This window comes from Salvelinus fontinalis, chromosome 5 (genome assembly GCF_029448725.1).
Source record: "Salvelinus fontinalis isolate EN_2023a chromosome 5, ASM2944872v1, whole genome shotgun sequence".
In the NCBI taxonomy this organism is placed as follows: Eukaryota; Metazoa; Chordata; class Actinopteri; order Salmoniformes; family Salmonidae; genus Salvelinus; species Salvelinus fontinalis.
The window spans coordinates 46,337,414-46,351,705 of NC_074669.1; the positions used below are offsets into that span (position 1 = coordinate 46,337,414).

The 14,292-nt window shown below is 39.8% G+C and overlaps 1 protein-coding gene across 7 annotated transcripts in view; it reads right to left on the reverse strand.

Moving 5' to 3' along the window:
• LOC129855694 (sarcalumenin-like) overlaps positions 1-9,403 on the reverse strand; it is a 28,530-nt gene extending 19,127 nt beyond the window's left edge. Inside the window, exons 1-7 of one of the 7 annotated variants that reach the window (XM_055923620.1) lie at positions 8,920-9,403; positions 6,948-7,077; positions 4,949-6,829; positions 4,751-4,836; positions 4,308-4,496; positions 4,040-4,151; positions 3,260-3,344 (exon numbers count right to left, since the gene is read on the reverse strand). In XM_055923620.1, the coding sequence (XP_055779595.1) occupies positions 3,260-3,296 (37 nt within the window). In that variant the 5' untranslated portion in view covers positions 3,297-3,344; positions 4,040-4,151; positions 4,308-4,496; ... (2 more) ...; positions 6,948-7,077; positions 8,920-9,403. Of the gene's footprint in view, positions 1-1,995; positions 2,640-3,259; positions 3,345-4,039; positions 4,152-4,307; positions 4,497-4,750; positions 4,837-4,948; positions 6,830-6,947; positions 7,240-8,919 lie in introns of those variants that run through there. The other 6 variants (XM_055923624.1, XM_055923619.1, XM_055923621.1 and 3 more) reach the window with 6 other exon arrangements.
• Between the last annotated feature and the right edge of the window lie 4,889 nt (positions 9,404-14,292).

The window sequence follows — 14,292 nt, forward strand, 5'->3', positions numbered from 1 at the left end:
GTATTCCCACAGTATTTACATGCTACGGGGCTCTCTGTGTTCACCGTTCGTGGTGAATTACTCTGCCTCGATTGGTTTTGTCTGAATGTCTGCCTAGCAACAGCATGAACAGTATCAACGTCGGAGCGTGGGGTTTCCGTTTCCATTGCTCTCATTCTCACGTCAGTGACTTCAGCAGTGCGGCACATTTCGATGGCAGTTACTAATGTTAAACCTCTCTCTCTCAGTAGACGCCGGCGCGTATTCTCATTTGCAATTCCCAGTACTATTTTGTCACGAATCAATTCATCTTTCAATCCCCCGTATTCACAAGTGGCGGATTTCTCTCTCAAACGGGTTACAAAGTTGTGTACTGACTCACCCTCTTCCTGTTTGCAGCTTCCGAAAACGAACCGCTCGTAAATGACGTTTCTGGCGGGTTTGAAGTAATTCTCCAATGCATCCAATATAGCCTTTGCATCACACTGTTGTCGTGCCGTGAGGGTGAGATTGTGCCGGTAGATATGCCTGCATTCGCTGCCCATTAAACTCCTCAGAGTTGCCGCTTGTACCTCGTTGGGTTTCTCATGTAGACCGGTCGCCAGCGCATAGTCCTCGAATTCATCCCTGAAGTTGTCCCAATTAGTATTCCAGTCCCCTGTGAGAACCATGTGATTTGGTGGCGGAATGTTCGCTGCCATAGCAATGGAATAGGAGATGTCTTTCACTTCAGTCATGGAGGTAGGTAGTGATGCTAGCTAGCCAGCTAACAACGAGTTGATCAGTGTTGTGAGTAGGAAACGGCGTGTGTTCGCATATGGAACGTAACTGCGCCTATACTGTACTTAGCTACAAAATTAACAAACGTGTGTTTTCCGAGCCACTTCTGATACCATGTTTCTGTATGATATGTTGGATAAAGGAATAAAGACAGACACTAATGTCAAGTTCAACAGCCTTGTTGAGCATTGTACAAATCCCTATGCGTGGAGTCTGGGGAACAGTCCAGCTAGTCGATTACCTATCAACTAGACTCCGTAACAAGTGTTTCTTTTGGGTCACTTTTGCCGGTCCCAATTGTGACATAAAAAATAAAAAAAAGAATCGACAGAAGAAAGTTAATTTGTAGTTCTAAACATATTTAGGGTATTTTTTTACTCACTTTGTCTCTCCCACTACGTTATTCCTCTCTCCAACAGCGTCCAACACAATTACATACACATGGCCAATTATGCAAATGAGGTGATATCGTCATTTAGCGACTTTTAGGACAGCCAATAGCTACCTTCCTTACTGAGGAGTTGGCAACACTGCCCAAACTCATTCGTTTAACAAATTTGGAAAGCCCTGCCCTAAGCCACTTCTTTTACCTGGAGCCAGCCCTGCTCAGAACTATGCTTTGTTAAGATAGAACCTTATAGTCCCAACGTCTGATGCCTTCGTAAAATGCACTTTATAACATAAGAAAAACAATGGCATCACTATAGAGTGGATGGACACAAACTAAGCACCTTTTAACGTAATATTACTACCAAGCTACTAGCTAATGACGCGTTAGTCATAATCAATCGGGTGGGTATACATTTGTTCAACATTCCAACAGGAATCTGTTGCAAAAACGTCGTAAATAACAAAGTTGTATAGCGGGCGAATAAGATACCGGGAAGGGAGTGGGCCATTTCATTATGTTTTTCACTCACCACGTTTATTACGAAAAATGTCTGTCCTCACTCTGGTAGCCTATGGACAAACATTAAGAATAAACTACGTGGTGAGTTCATGCTTATTCGTTAGCTAGGTATATTGATCGTGCTAATTTGTTGGCAACCTTGTACTTTGCGAAGTTTTTGTTAGATTCCTGTTTGAACGTGCGACAAATAATACCTACCCGAATCAATGAGTCATACCAAATATAGCTAGCTAGAATACAGGCTAAATGACATTCCGACTGCAAATGCCTGTTGAAATTGGTTGATCTCTTCATTTGATCAGACATTAGCTAGCAATCCAACTCACCACTGTCGGCGTCGATGTACAACTGATGACAGTCTCGTAAAATGCGCTCATCGCAAGACACACTTCCAGATAACAAGTCGGCATTTGCCGCGATTCGGCTCTTGATTTTTCCAGACATCGCAAACCGTTAATCCAAACGTATGAATGAAAATAATAAATGTTGCTTTAAACGACAAAGTATTAGCTAGCTACTCATTCAATTTCAGACAGATCTAAATTTCCCCTCTTCTTACTCCGTCTAAATTTAAATCACCCCGGTCGGTTGTAGAGGAACGTCGGAGCCACGTAGTCAACCAGTATATGCAAAGCCTTTCGGGTAGTGTAGTTCTTGGTTCTTTTTCTTTGGTATCATGTCGTTTGCACGTGCCATCAGCTACATTGCAGTAGTGTGTGGTCAGTCATGTTACATATTGTAATACAAAAAAAAGGGACATTTTACCACCAACTAACCCTAAACATATATACCAAAGTATAATAATTGATATGTTTTTATATAACACTTGGCTTCACCAAAAAAACAGACCAATATAGTTTAAAATGCCTTTTTGATCTCGGTGTCAGGGAGTAGCAAAGAAACAATGAGAGCATGTCTTCCTTTGAGCAAACCATGTTCCCATCAGCTCTGATTACAGAGGGAGTGGTTACAGAGTAGTCATTGGTGGACACCACTTTTTTTGTTACTCCCTGACCAAGGCCATGATGCCAAAACAGTGATTATGCTGCAGGGCCTTGCTCTGGCCAATCCTCTTGAACTTAGAGGACAGTGTGTCACCACTTGAGGTCACACTACCTCAAAATTCCATTACTATATTCTACTCAACCTTGCACCAACATCAGTGCGAATCATCTTAGTACTTCGGCCAAACACGGTTTCCTTGGTTACTAGTGAGCATGCCTCTCCTTAGCGACCACCTCCAAGAAATTGGAGTGGCTTGCATAGAGAGATAGGACTGAGTCAAGGTCAATCCAGTGGACTTGCCCGGCATCATCGCCCGCTTGCATTGGGAGCGCGCTCAAACTGTTACCTAGGTAACCAGAACAAGAATCTACATTTCAGAGAACTGCAATGTGTGTACAAATAAAGAGCTGAATGGGGAACAATTATAAGTATAAGGAAACATGTTGCATCATATCCTGCTGTGATAATAGCCAAATCCTTATTGTTTTCATTGAATTTAGTCAACATTGATTCTGCATAGATAAGACTGCCTTAACTTGTTGTTTATCAGTGTCTGTAATATTATAAGAGTAATCATTGATATACCAGTATCATCCTGGAAGTTGACAGCAACTGTTTCCATCCAAGAGTTGTCATTTTTTCTTGGGTTATCTACATAGCCATTATAAACCTAAGAAGTAGATGAGGAACAGAGAAAGAAGCATGTGTTATGTCAACTAAACAAACACAAAATTAAAAATATAAGTAGTGTCCCTCATAAAATATATGAGGAAATTAAATTCTTTCCAGCCTGCTGACCTCCAGACCCAGCTCGTGGATCTGCTCTCTGTTCAGTTAAGTCAATTAAGAACAATTTACAATGACAGCGTACCAAATGGCAAAAAGGCCTCCTGCGGGTATGGGGGATTAAAAAAACAACGAAAAATATATAGGACAAAACACACATCACGACAAGAGAGACACCATAACACTACATAAAGAGAGACCCAAGACAACAACATAGCATGGCAGCAACACATGACAACACAGCATGGTAGCAACAAAACATGGCAGCAGCACAAAACATGGTACAAACATTATTGGGCACAGACAACAGCACAAAGGGCAAGAAGGTAGAGACAACAATACATTACTCAGCCACAACTGTCAGTTAGAGTTCCCATGATTGAGTCTTTGAATGAAGAGATGAAGATAAAACTGTCCAGTTCCAGTCGCTAGCTGCAGTAAACGGAAAAGACAAGCGACCCAGGGATGTGTGTGCTTTGGGGAACTTTAACAGAATGTGAGTGTTTTAGGTGTTGTATGTGGAGGATGAGGGTTAGACAGAGGAGGGAGGAAGGAAGGAGTTTAAAGAATCCCACTGACCCCTGGGATGGCCCATTCCCCACAGTCTCTCCTCTTGATGGACACAAACTGCAGAACTGGCAGTTTGGACACTGGGTGTGACACTTGCTGTCCGGCTGAGTCTCTCTTCCACCTGTAGGGCGGTGACACATACAGTAGAGACAGGTTAAACTACAGAGACTACAGTATGCAAATCTACCCCTAACTCCATAGGCCAGGGGTATTCAACTCTTACCCTACGAGGTCCGGATCCTGCTGTTTTTTTGTTCTACCTAATAATTGCACACACCTGGTGTTCCTGGTCTAAATCAGTCCCTGATTAGAAGGGAACAATGAACAAATGCAGCGGCACTGGCTTCAAGGTCCAGAGTTGAGTTATGGCGAGGATTCCACATAGCCTTTCAGAGGGCAAGGTCAGGGTGGAGCTACCTGGGTTGGGGGCCATTCCATTTAAGTTCCAGTCAATCCAGGAAGTACACTGAAATTCAATAAAAAAATAAAAAAACATTTCAATTTGGAACATTTATAATTTGGTTTACTTTCTGAATTGACCACAACCCTGGATACTACAATATTGCTTACACAAATTATCTTGCCTAGGGGGTAGGGGTGGCCAAAATTGGCCACAGGAGTTGGTTTGACTTTAAAGAAAATTTGTGTCAAGGTTAGGGTTAAGTTATCTGAAAAGTAGTGCATAGTTTAAGAGTTGATGGAATAAAGTGGGAAAGTTACCTGGTAGCAATCGGATCTGCTGCGTGATTGGGTCCTCACCGTCCAGCAAACCTCTCCCAATCAAACCAGTGCGGCCGCAAGGATTTCTAGAGGGGGCCAGGGCTTAGCTTACGTATGATGAATTGTATAGAGAATCAATTATTTAAAATTGATATGAGGGCATATACATGTAGAACTCTGTAGCAAAACACTACTTACCCAGCTAGCAATGAGGAAGCGGCACTCTTCCGGGGGGCCGGAAGTCATTGAGTCGGCCCGGAATCGGGTGTCGGACTCGGCCCAGAATCAAAATGAATGACTGCCCAGAATCGGCCCGATGTCAGCCGACTTTTCCGGCATCTTACCAGAATCCCCCCAGAAGCAGCCCGATGCAAATTCAAATAAATGTATACAAAATGTTTACGATTTAGTCATTTTAAATATTACTATTATACATACAAATTATACCCATCCACCTTCAGAAGAAACACCATACACCTGGTGACCGTGCATGTTCCTGGCCCGTCACAGGAGTCGTTACAGCGCGATGGGACAAGGACATCCCGGCCGGCGAAACCCTCCCCTAACTTGGACGATGATGGGCCAATTGTGAGTCACCTCATGTGTCTCCCGGTTGTGGCCGGCACGGGTCTCGAACCAGCATCTGTAGTAACGCAGTTTGCACTGTGATGCAGTGTCTTAGACCGCTGCACCACTCGGGAGGCTCCATCCACAAAGTTAATGCTTATCTATTGCCTTGCACAAAGTATCAAAATTCTAAAATTGTACACAGGACTCTTAAAGAATTTTATTTAAATGTTAATTGTATTTTTTGATCACAGAGACAATGAGAAAATATGGAAAAATAATTAATGAAATGTTAATTATATAAAGCAGCCCATGTAATCATAAGCCAGAGTAGCCCCAATCGGCCCGAGCCCCAAGTGGGCCAGATAACTCTCACCGGAATCGGCCCGAGCTCAATCCCCGCATCCTAGCCATAAGTAATACTGCCGAAGGCGGCCCAGACTAAGGCCACATAACCTCGGCTGAGTCTGACTCTCAGCCAAGTGTCCCGACTCAGCCAGAATCGGCCCAGCTCCACTGTGCTAGCTGGGTAGTAACATGCTGCAGAATGCTAGTTTATCATTGGCTGGTCAATGATTGAATAGGGTCACACATTTGCCACAGCTGCTTCGGACAGCTCATGTCAAGTAGGCATTATGTTGGGAGATTTTAAAGATCCAGATACACAAGTGTTGGATTCTGGGTGAAGCTATGAACATTGCTATACTAGAGACATGATAGATCAGAAGTAATACTATAGTATCTGGGGGGTGATAGAGAATGGTTGTTACATCAGAAGTGAATGGTTATCGGTAGGAGACAGATGGTTTTGGAATGTGTAGGGGAGACGGGTGGAAATCTTAGAACATAAAAATGTCACTGCGGGAGAGAGGTTAATGTATAACATTTACATTATGTCAGGATATGTTATTATCAGGGATCCTCTGGGAGGAGAAGAGACACAGTCTGGTATCAATAACCATGACAGCCTTGAGTTGGGGAGGAGTGAGCGCTTTGGGGTAAAAGTCACGTTAGAACAGATATAACTAAGGTTCTGTCTAGCAACAGAAGATGCATTGGCTGTTCAGATGTGGAGGAGACTCAACCGAGGAGAAAGTGTTAAATATCAGTGCTTCTGTGAAATGTTGTTTGTCTGAATGCAGCTGTATCGACCCTTTGGGAAGAATTTAAATTAGTGAAGCTTTCCTAGTGTCCGTGGAGTCATTTACTCTTAAAATTAGAACCTAACAAGATTACATCAGCATCAACAGTATTAATACCTGCTAAGACTGATTTTCTTGGGGATTTCCACAATTTGAGCCAAAAGTGGCATCCTTGGCATATTTGAATGCTGTTGATGTTGTCTGTAAGTAGGAAGTTGTGTATTATGATGTAATCTTGCTAAGGGTCACCATTGTAGAACTGTGTTGAATGAAGGCTCACAGTGGCATGACCTGCTCCACTTTCTAGTCTCCCTTGTGACTCCGCCTGTCCACATTGCCATCCAGAGCGTTAAACCGCAGGGAGAAAGATCTGTGAAATAATACAACATTGTAATAATACTTAATAATCATTTATATCAACTAATCAGTTATAACCAAATGTCAGTAAAACAGATGATAATATTAATTTGTAACCCTCTCTCTCTCACCCGATGTCTTGATCGGCCCATACAGGCTTGATGATCACAGACGTGGCAGTGTAGCTCACTGGGCTGTCGGTCTTCCAGTCCTCTTTGTCATCAGGCACTGGGAACTGCTGTCTCTGAGCCGGGGTTTTCTCTATTTTGGTTTGGTCAGGGCGTGAGTTGGGGGGGCATTCTATGTTTTTGTTCTATGTTTTCTATTTCTATGTGCTTGGCCGGGTGTGGTTCTCAATCAGAGGCAGCTGTCTATCGTTGTCTCTGATTGAGAACCATACTTAGGTAGCCTTTTCCCACCTGTGTTTTGTGGGTAGTTGTTTTCTGTTTTGTGTCTGCACCAGACAGAACTGTTTTGCTTTCGTTCTCCTGTTTGTTGTTTTTGTTCATTTTTTTTATTTTTTATTAAATCATGAACACTTTAAACGCTGCACCTTGGTCCACTCTTCCTTCAGCCCACGAGAACCGTTACACTGGTTTTCATAGCTGATTTTGAAAAGGCTTTTGATAAAGTACGACTGGAGTTTATATATAAATGCCTAGAATATTTCAATTTTGGGGAATTCTTATAAAATGGGTTAAAGTTATGTATAGTAACCCCAGGAGTAAAATAGTAAATAATGGCTACATCTCAAAGTTTTAAACTATCTAGAGGAGTAAAACAAGGTTGTCCACTATCGGCATATCTATTTATTATTGCCATCGAAATGTTAGCTGCTAAAATTAGATCCTACAATAATTTTAAGGGATTAGACATCCGTGGCTTAAAAACGAAGGTGTCATTGTACGCTAATGATTCATGTTTTTTTTAAAACCAGAATTAGAATCTCTCCACGGCCTCATAGAGGATCTAGATACTTTTGCTATCCACTCTGGATTAAAACCAAATTATGATAAGTGTACAATATTACTTATTGGATCACAAAAAAAAATCTAATTTTACATTACCGTGTATTTTACCAATTAAATGGTCTGACGGAGATGTGGACATACTCGTTATACAAATCCCAAAAGAAAGAAATTATCTCACTCCAATACATTTTTATAGAAAGTTAGCAAAAATAGATAAGATCTTGCTACCATGGAAAGGAAAATACCAGTCTATTTGTGGAAAAATCACCCTGATTAACTCTTTAGTCATATCACAATTTACCTATTACCTACTGACCTGCTTTTTAAATTATATGAACAAAAAATATTCAATTTTATTTGGAATGGCAAGCCAGACAAAATGAAAGGGGCTGTAACGGCTGTCGTCTTCCTCGTCTGAGGAGGAGAAGTTTGAAGAATCGGAGGACCAATGCGCAGCGTGGTAATTGTTCATCTTATTTAATGAAGTGAACAACTCAAACTACAAAAACAACAATGTGAAAACCGAAACAGTTCTATCTGGTGCAGACACACAAAGACTGAAAACAACCACCCACAAAACCCAACAGAAAACAGGCTACCTAAATATGGTTCCCAATCAGGGACAACGGTTGACAGCTGCCTCTGATTGAGAACCATATCAGGCCAAACACAGAAAACCAACACAGAAATAGAAAACATAGATTACCCACCCAACTCACGCCCTGACCACACTAAAACAAAGAAAATACAAAAAACTATGGTCAGAACGTGACAGGGTCCTATTTATATAACGAATATGAATTCGGAGGACAGAAATTATTAAAACCTTTCATTGCTACCTATCCCGGATCCGGGATTTCTGTCATTAAAAACCCTGAGTAGCATAGCGTAGCCTAGCGCCAGAGGGTAATCATAAAATATAATTTCATGAAATCACAAGTGGAATATTGCAAAACACAGCTTAGCCTTTTGTTAATCCATCTGTCGTCTCAGATTTTGAAATGATGCTTTACAGCGAAAGCAATACATGCATTTGTGTAAATGTATCGATCGCTCGACAAAACAATAAGAACAGCTAGCGTCAGGTAACTCGGTAACAACAACCAGCAAAGCAATCAAATGAATCGTTTACCTTTGTTGATTTTCAGTTGGTTTCACTCACGAGACTCCCAGTTAGACAGCAAATGTTCCTTTTGTTCCATAAAGATATGTTTTATATCCAAATACCTCCGTTTGTTTGATGCGTCATGACCAGGAATCCACCGGAAAAAGCGTTCGCTACAACGGTGAAAAAAATTCCAAATGATATCCATAATGTCCACATAAACATGTCAAACGTTGTTTCTGATCCAACTTCATTGTGTTTTTCACATATCTATTCGATAATAAATCAACCGGGACAGTTGGCTTCTCACTAGAGCGAGAGAAACAATGGCTACCTTTCAGATTTACGCAAGATTCACCCGGAGAGCCCCCACCTGTCCACTTACCCAATGTGCTCTTGCAAGCTCATCCTTCAAAATAAAGGCCTGAAACTACGTCTAAAAACTGTTGACACCTTAGGGAAGACATAGAAAAAGAGGTCTTATTGATGAGACTTCACATATGCAATAGGAAGGCATTGCAACACAGAGCTCTCAAAATTAGTGCCATTTCCTGCTTGAAATTTTCTCAGGTTTTCACCTGCAATAAAAGTTCTGTTTAACTCACAGACAAAATTCTTACAGTTTTGGAAACTTCAGAGTGTTTTCTATCCTAATCTGACTATTATATGCATATTCTAGTTTCGGGGGATGAGAAATAGGCAGTTTAAAATGGGTACGCATATTTTGCCATATGTTTAAATTGCGCCCCCTATCAAGAATAAGTTTTAAATATTAAAGCATTAGACCTCCACTAAAGGCATCAGTCATACAAAAGTTATAGTTAAATCAAACTGTTTCTCTAGTAAATTGGTAGGAATGTCTCATCCCATGTTCAAGAATGGCCTTTTTCCCTTTATTCAGATTACAACTGCTCCATTTCGGTTGTTTGAAAAGGAAATAATCTCCAAAATATCTTTATTTTTTAAACAAGCCTTAGAAAGTTGGTTGCAATTTCAGTTTAATCCATCTGAAAAGACAGAACAAATAATAGAACAAATATTGTGGTTAAACTCAAATATACTAATTGATAAAAAAAAACATATTTTTCAACACAAAAAAATTGGTATAATTTTAGTGAATGATATCATAAATAAGACTGGTGGAGTTGTGTCACACATGCAGCTAACAGACTTATGGAAATGTCTGCTCTACCCAAAATTACAACCAACTAATTGCAGCATTACAACAAAAATGGAAGAGGCAAGTAGAAGGGGAAAAAAGTAAGGAACTTGTATGTCGGCCCTTCATTAAAGAACATAAATGGTTAAAGAAAAGTGTGATAAATAAAAACATATACCAATTTCATTTAAGTACCAGAAAACTGACAGTTGTGCCATATAAATGGCTAAATAGTTGGGAAGAGATTTTCGATGTACCCATTCCATGGCACGTGGTTTATGAATTGATACGCAAAACAACGCCGGATTCAAAACTTCACATTTTTATATTTAAATTACTATACAAATTCTTGCTACCAATAGAATTTTATGTACATGGGGGATACAATCTTTCCAGCTCTGAAGAGCTTGCTGTGAGGAGGCAGAGTCATTCGATCATTTATTTTGGCATTGTCCATATGTAAATAGTTTTTGCACACAGGTCCAGGAATGGCTGAAGAATTGCAACATTTGCCTCGAACTAACGCTGCAGAAAGCACTACTGGGTGAATTTAAAAGCCATATTCAATCAATCAATAATATAATTATTATTGTTATTATTATTTGAGCAAAAATCATTTTTTTTTTTTTTGTGAAGCATCACAGCACAGTTGAAAAATATACGCCAAATAGAAATCCAAAATGGATGGTGTTAAAAACTTCTCTAGGATAGGGGGCAGCATTTTCACGTTTGGATGAAAAGCATACCCAAATTCAACTGCCAGCTACTCATCCCCAGAAGATAAGATCTGCATATCATTAGTAGATTTGGATAGAAAACACTCTGAAGTTTCTAAAACTGTTTGAATCATGTCTGTGAGTATAACAGAACTTATTTAGCAGGCAAAACCCCAAGGACAAACCATTCAGCTTTTTTTTTGAGGTCACTCTCTTTTCAATGGGTTTTCATTGGGAATCCAGATGTCTAATTGACCTTCTTGCAGTTCCTACCGCTTCCACTGGATGTCAACAGTCTTTAGAAATTGGTTGAGGTTTTTCCTTTGTGTAATGAAGTACGGCCATCCAGAACGAGGGTAACTTGAAGTGTACTGTTAGATAGAGGCGCATGACCAGAAAGCTAGCTACAGTTTGTTTTCCTCCTGTATTGAACACAGATCATCCTGTCTTCAATTTTATTGATTATTTACGTTAAAAAATACCTAAAGTTGTATTACAAAAGTAGTTTGAAATGTTTTGGCAAAGTTTACAGGTAACTTTTGAGATATTTTGTAGTCATGTTGCACAAGTTGGAACCGGTGTTTTTCTGGATCAAACGCGCCAAATAAATGGACATTTTGAATATATATCGAACAAAAGGACCATTTGTGATGTTTATGGGACATATTGGATTGCCAACAAAAGAAGCTCGTCAAAGGTAAGGCATGAGTTATATTTTTATTTCTGCGTTTTGTGTTGTGCCTGCAGGGTTGAAATATGCTTCTTTACTATGGTGCTATCCTCAGATAATAGCATCGTTTGCTTTCGTCGAAAAGCCTATTTGACATGTTTGACAAATCTGACGTGTTGGCTGGATTCACAACAAGTGTAGCTTTAATTTGGTATCTTGCATGTGTGATTTAAAGAAAGTTTGATTTTTATAGTAATTTATTTGAATTTGGCGCTCTGCATTTTCACTGGCTTTTGGCCAAGTGGGATGGTAGCGTCCCACCTATCCCAGAGAGGTTTTAAGAGATAGATGGGAGGGGTTGAATGGAGCTGAAGGGTGGGACTAATAACAAGATAACCAATGTAAAACATACATTTAAATGTATGTAGGTTCAGACATTTTGTGAAATAGCAGTTACAAATAGAAATCAAACTGGATGAACATCAGAAATAGAGGAAGGACTAAAAACAAACAAAATATAACTATTGTAAAATAGATTGTGTCTGTAAAATGGGTATAAGATGTATAAACTGAAGGTAGAAGCCTAAGTGTTATAGTTTATTAGTTTACTCCAATTGGGGGAAGGGTGGTAGGGTTTGCGGAGAATAATAAAGGTATATTCTAAAAAAAAAAGTGTGTATATCTATATAGGTATAGGTATGTGTATGTATATGTGTAACCGGTTCTGTACTGCACCGCTGTAACTCTGCGTTGTGTGTGGTTGATTGTGACTATAGACGTGGACTTTGGAGATCAGGTTGTTTTAATGAATCAGAATTCACTCTCTGCATCCCGCATCCAAAATAAAAGATTTGTAGAGCACATATGTTCTGCGAATCATCGCCTCTTTCTCTCATAGTGCATCAAAATGATTTTAGAATACAAAAATTAGTACAGCCTCTCCTTACTATGCGTCAACACATAACATATATTTTACATAGATAAAACCACATACCTGCATCCAAAAACAAAATAAAACATTTATAGATAATATATGTTCTGCGAATCGTCGCCTCTTTCTACAACATATGCACAATACACGGGACTGGGATCATTCGAGGTGGTAGCCATCGTTCACAATTACAATAAATAGCCTGCTAATACCTTAGCTAGCTATTAACCATATGTTGAATACAGAATGTTAATATCATCCTAAAAAGTACATCTTAACCATACCATCCACTTATGAGTAACCTCTAAATATACAACATTATTCATGAACAAAACACTGAGCGTATGACTTTGTGCTTAAAAGAATCAAACTTATTCCGAAGACGACAGAAAAAGCTTGCCTTCTCTCAACGCATCAAAATGATTTGAGCACGAGCACGCAGGGCAAAAAGTAAGTACGCACTCCCCTACTCCCAGGATGCAGGCATGCATAATAACGAATCAACATGCGATATTAATATATGAACCTGATGAAATTCACAAAGTACTTTAACAACTGTTACATATGTGTATATGTTTATGTACGTGTATGTATATGGATATATATATTTACCAAAAAAAAGATATGGCGATTGGAAATGATGTAGACAATTACATTGATGGAAGCAACAATCTTTCCGCAATATTAAACTGATCCACCCCTAAGAAGAAGAAGAAAAAAAAGCCTATAGATACACTATCCTACTGATTTACTACTTCTGAAGTACTTGTAGCGCTGAGTGAAGATGGTTTTGAAATCTCACAGTATCAATTTTGCTGTAGCTTTCTTTTATGCCTGCTTCATTACTGCAAACACAGTCATCTGAGCCAGCCGATTGGCCCGCGGAAACCGACAGTGCACTTGATTTGCTCTCTGGGCATGCCGGGATTGCAGTTTGTTTCTCTAGTCTAGACACATGAAATGGTTAAAAACAGTAAAAGTTCGCAAACCCGGCGCGCAGGGCAGCTGAATTGAGTGCATCTACCTCCAACAGCCACCCTTTTCTCCTTAATCTCGATATCGTCTCATCGCAGCAACTCCCCGACCGGCTCGAGAGAGGCGAAGGTGTAGTCATTATTGTTAGGTTTTTTACAGAAATGTTTGGCGATCAACTAGGAATGCCTTGGAGATTGACCAGTCAATCGCGATCGACCTGTTACTGACCACTGCTCTAGAAAGTTGAGTGAAATTGAATCTTGTGCTTCTCTCTGGTCTAATATTTATGCGCTGCAGTCCTGTGGGAGCTGCGCAGCAGTCTCCGGACTACTGCGCGCACGCCGAAATTTAGAGTGAACATAGGTTGTTTATCCTATCCACTATATACATATATTGCTTACACCACCCCTATCTGTGTTAAAATTCGTTTATCAAAACCTTCATGTAATTGTTGTTCATGCTGCATACTTGAGTCATTTTCTATTAAGGTATCTTTACTTTTACTCAAGTATGACTGGAAAAAATGAACTTACAATGACCGTGATATAGTGGTGTAAAGTACTTAAGTAAAATTACTTTTTGGGATATCTGTACTTTACTTTACTATTTATATTTTTGACAACTTTTAGTTTTACTTCACTACATTCCCAAAGAAAATAATGTAGTTTTTACTCCAGACATTTAACCTGACACCCAAAAGTACTCGTTACATTTTGAATGCTTAGCAGGACAGGAAAATGGTCCAATTCACACACTTATCAAGACAACAACACATGGTCATCCCTTCAGCCTCTGATCTGGTGGGCTCACCAAACACAAATGCATCTTTTGTAAATTATGTCTGAGTGTTGGAGTGTGCCCCTGGCTATCCATTCATTTTAAAAACAAGAAAAAGGTGCCATCTGCTTTGCTTTAAATAAGGAATTTAAAGTATATTTTAGAAATTACA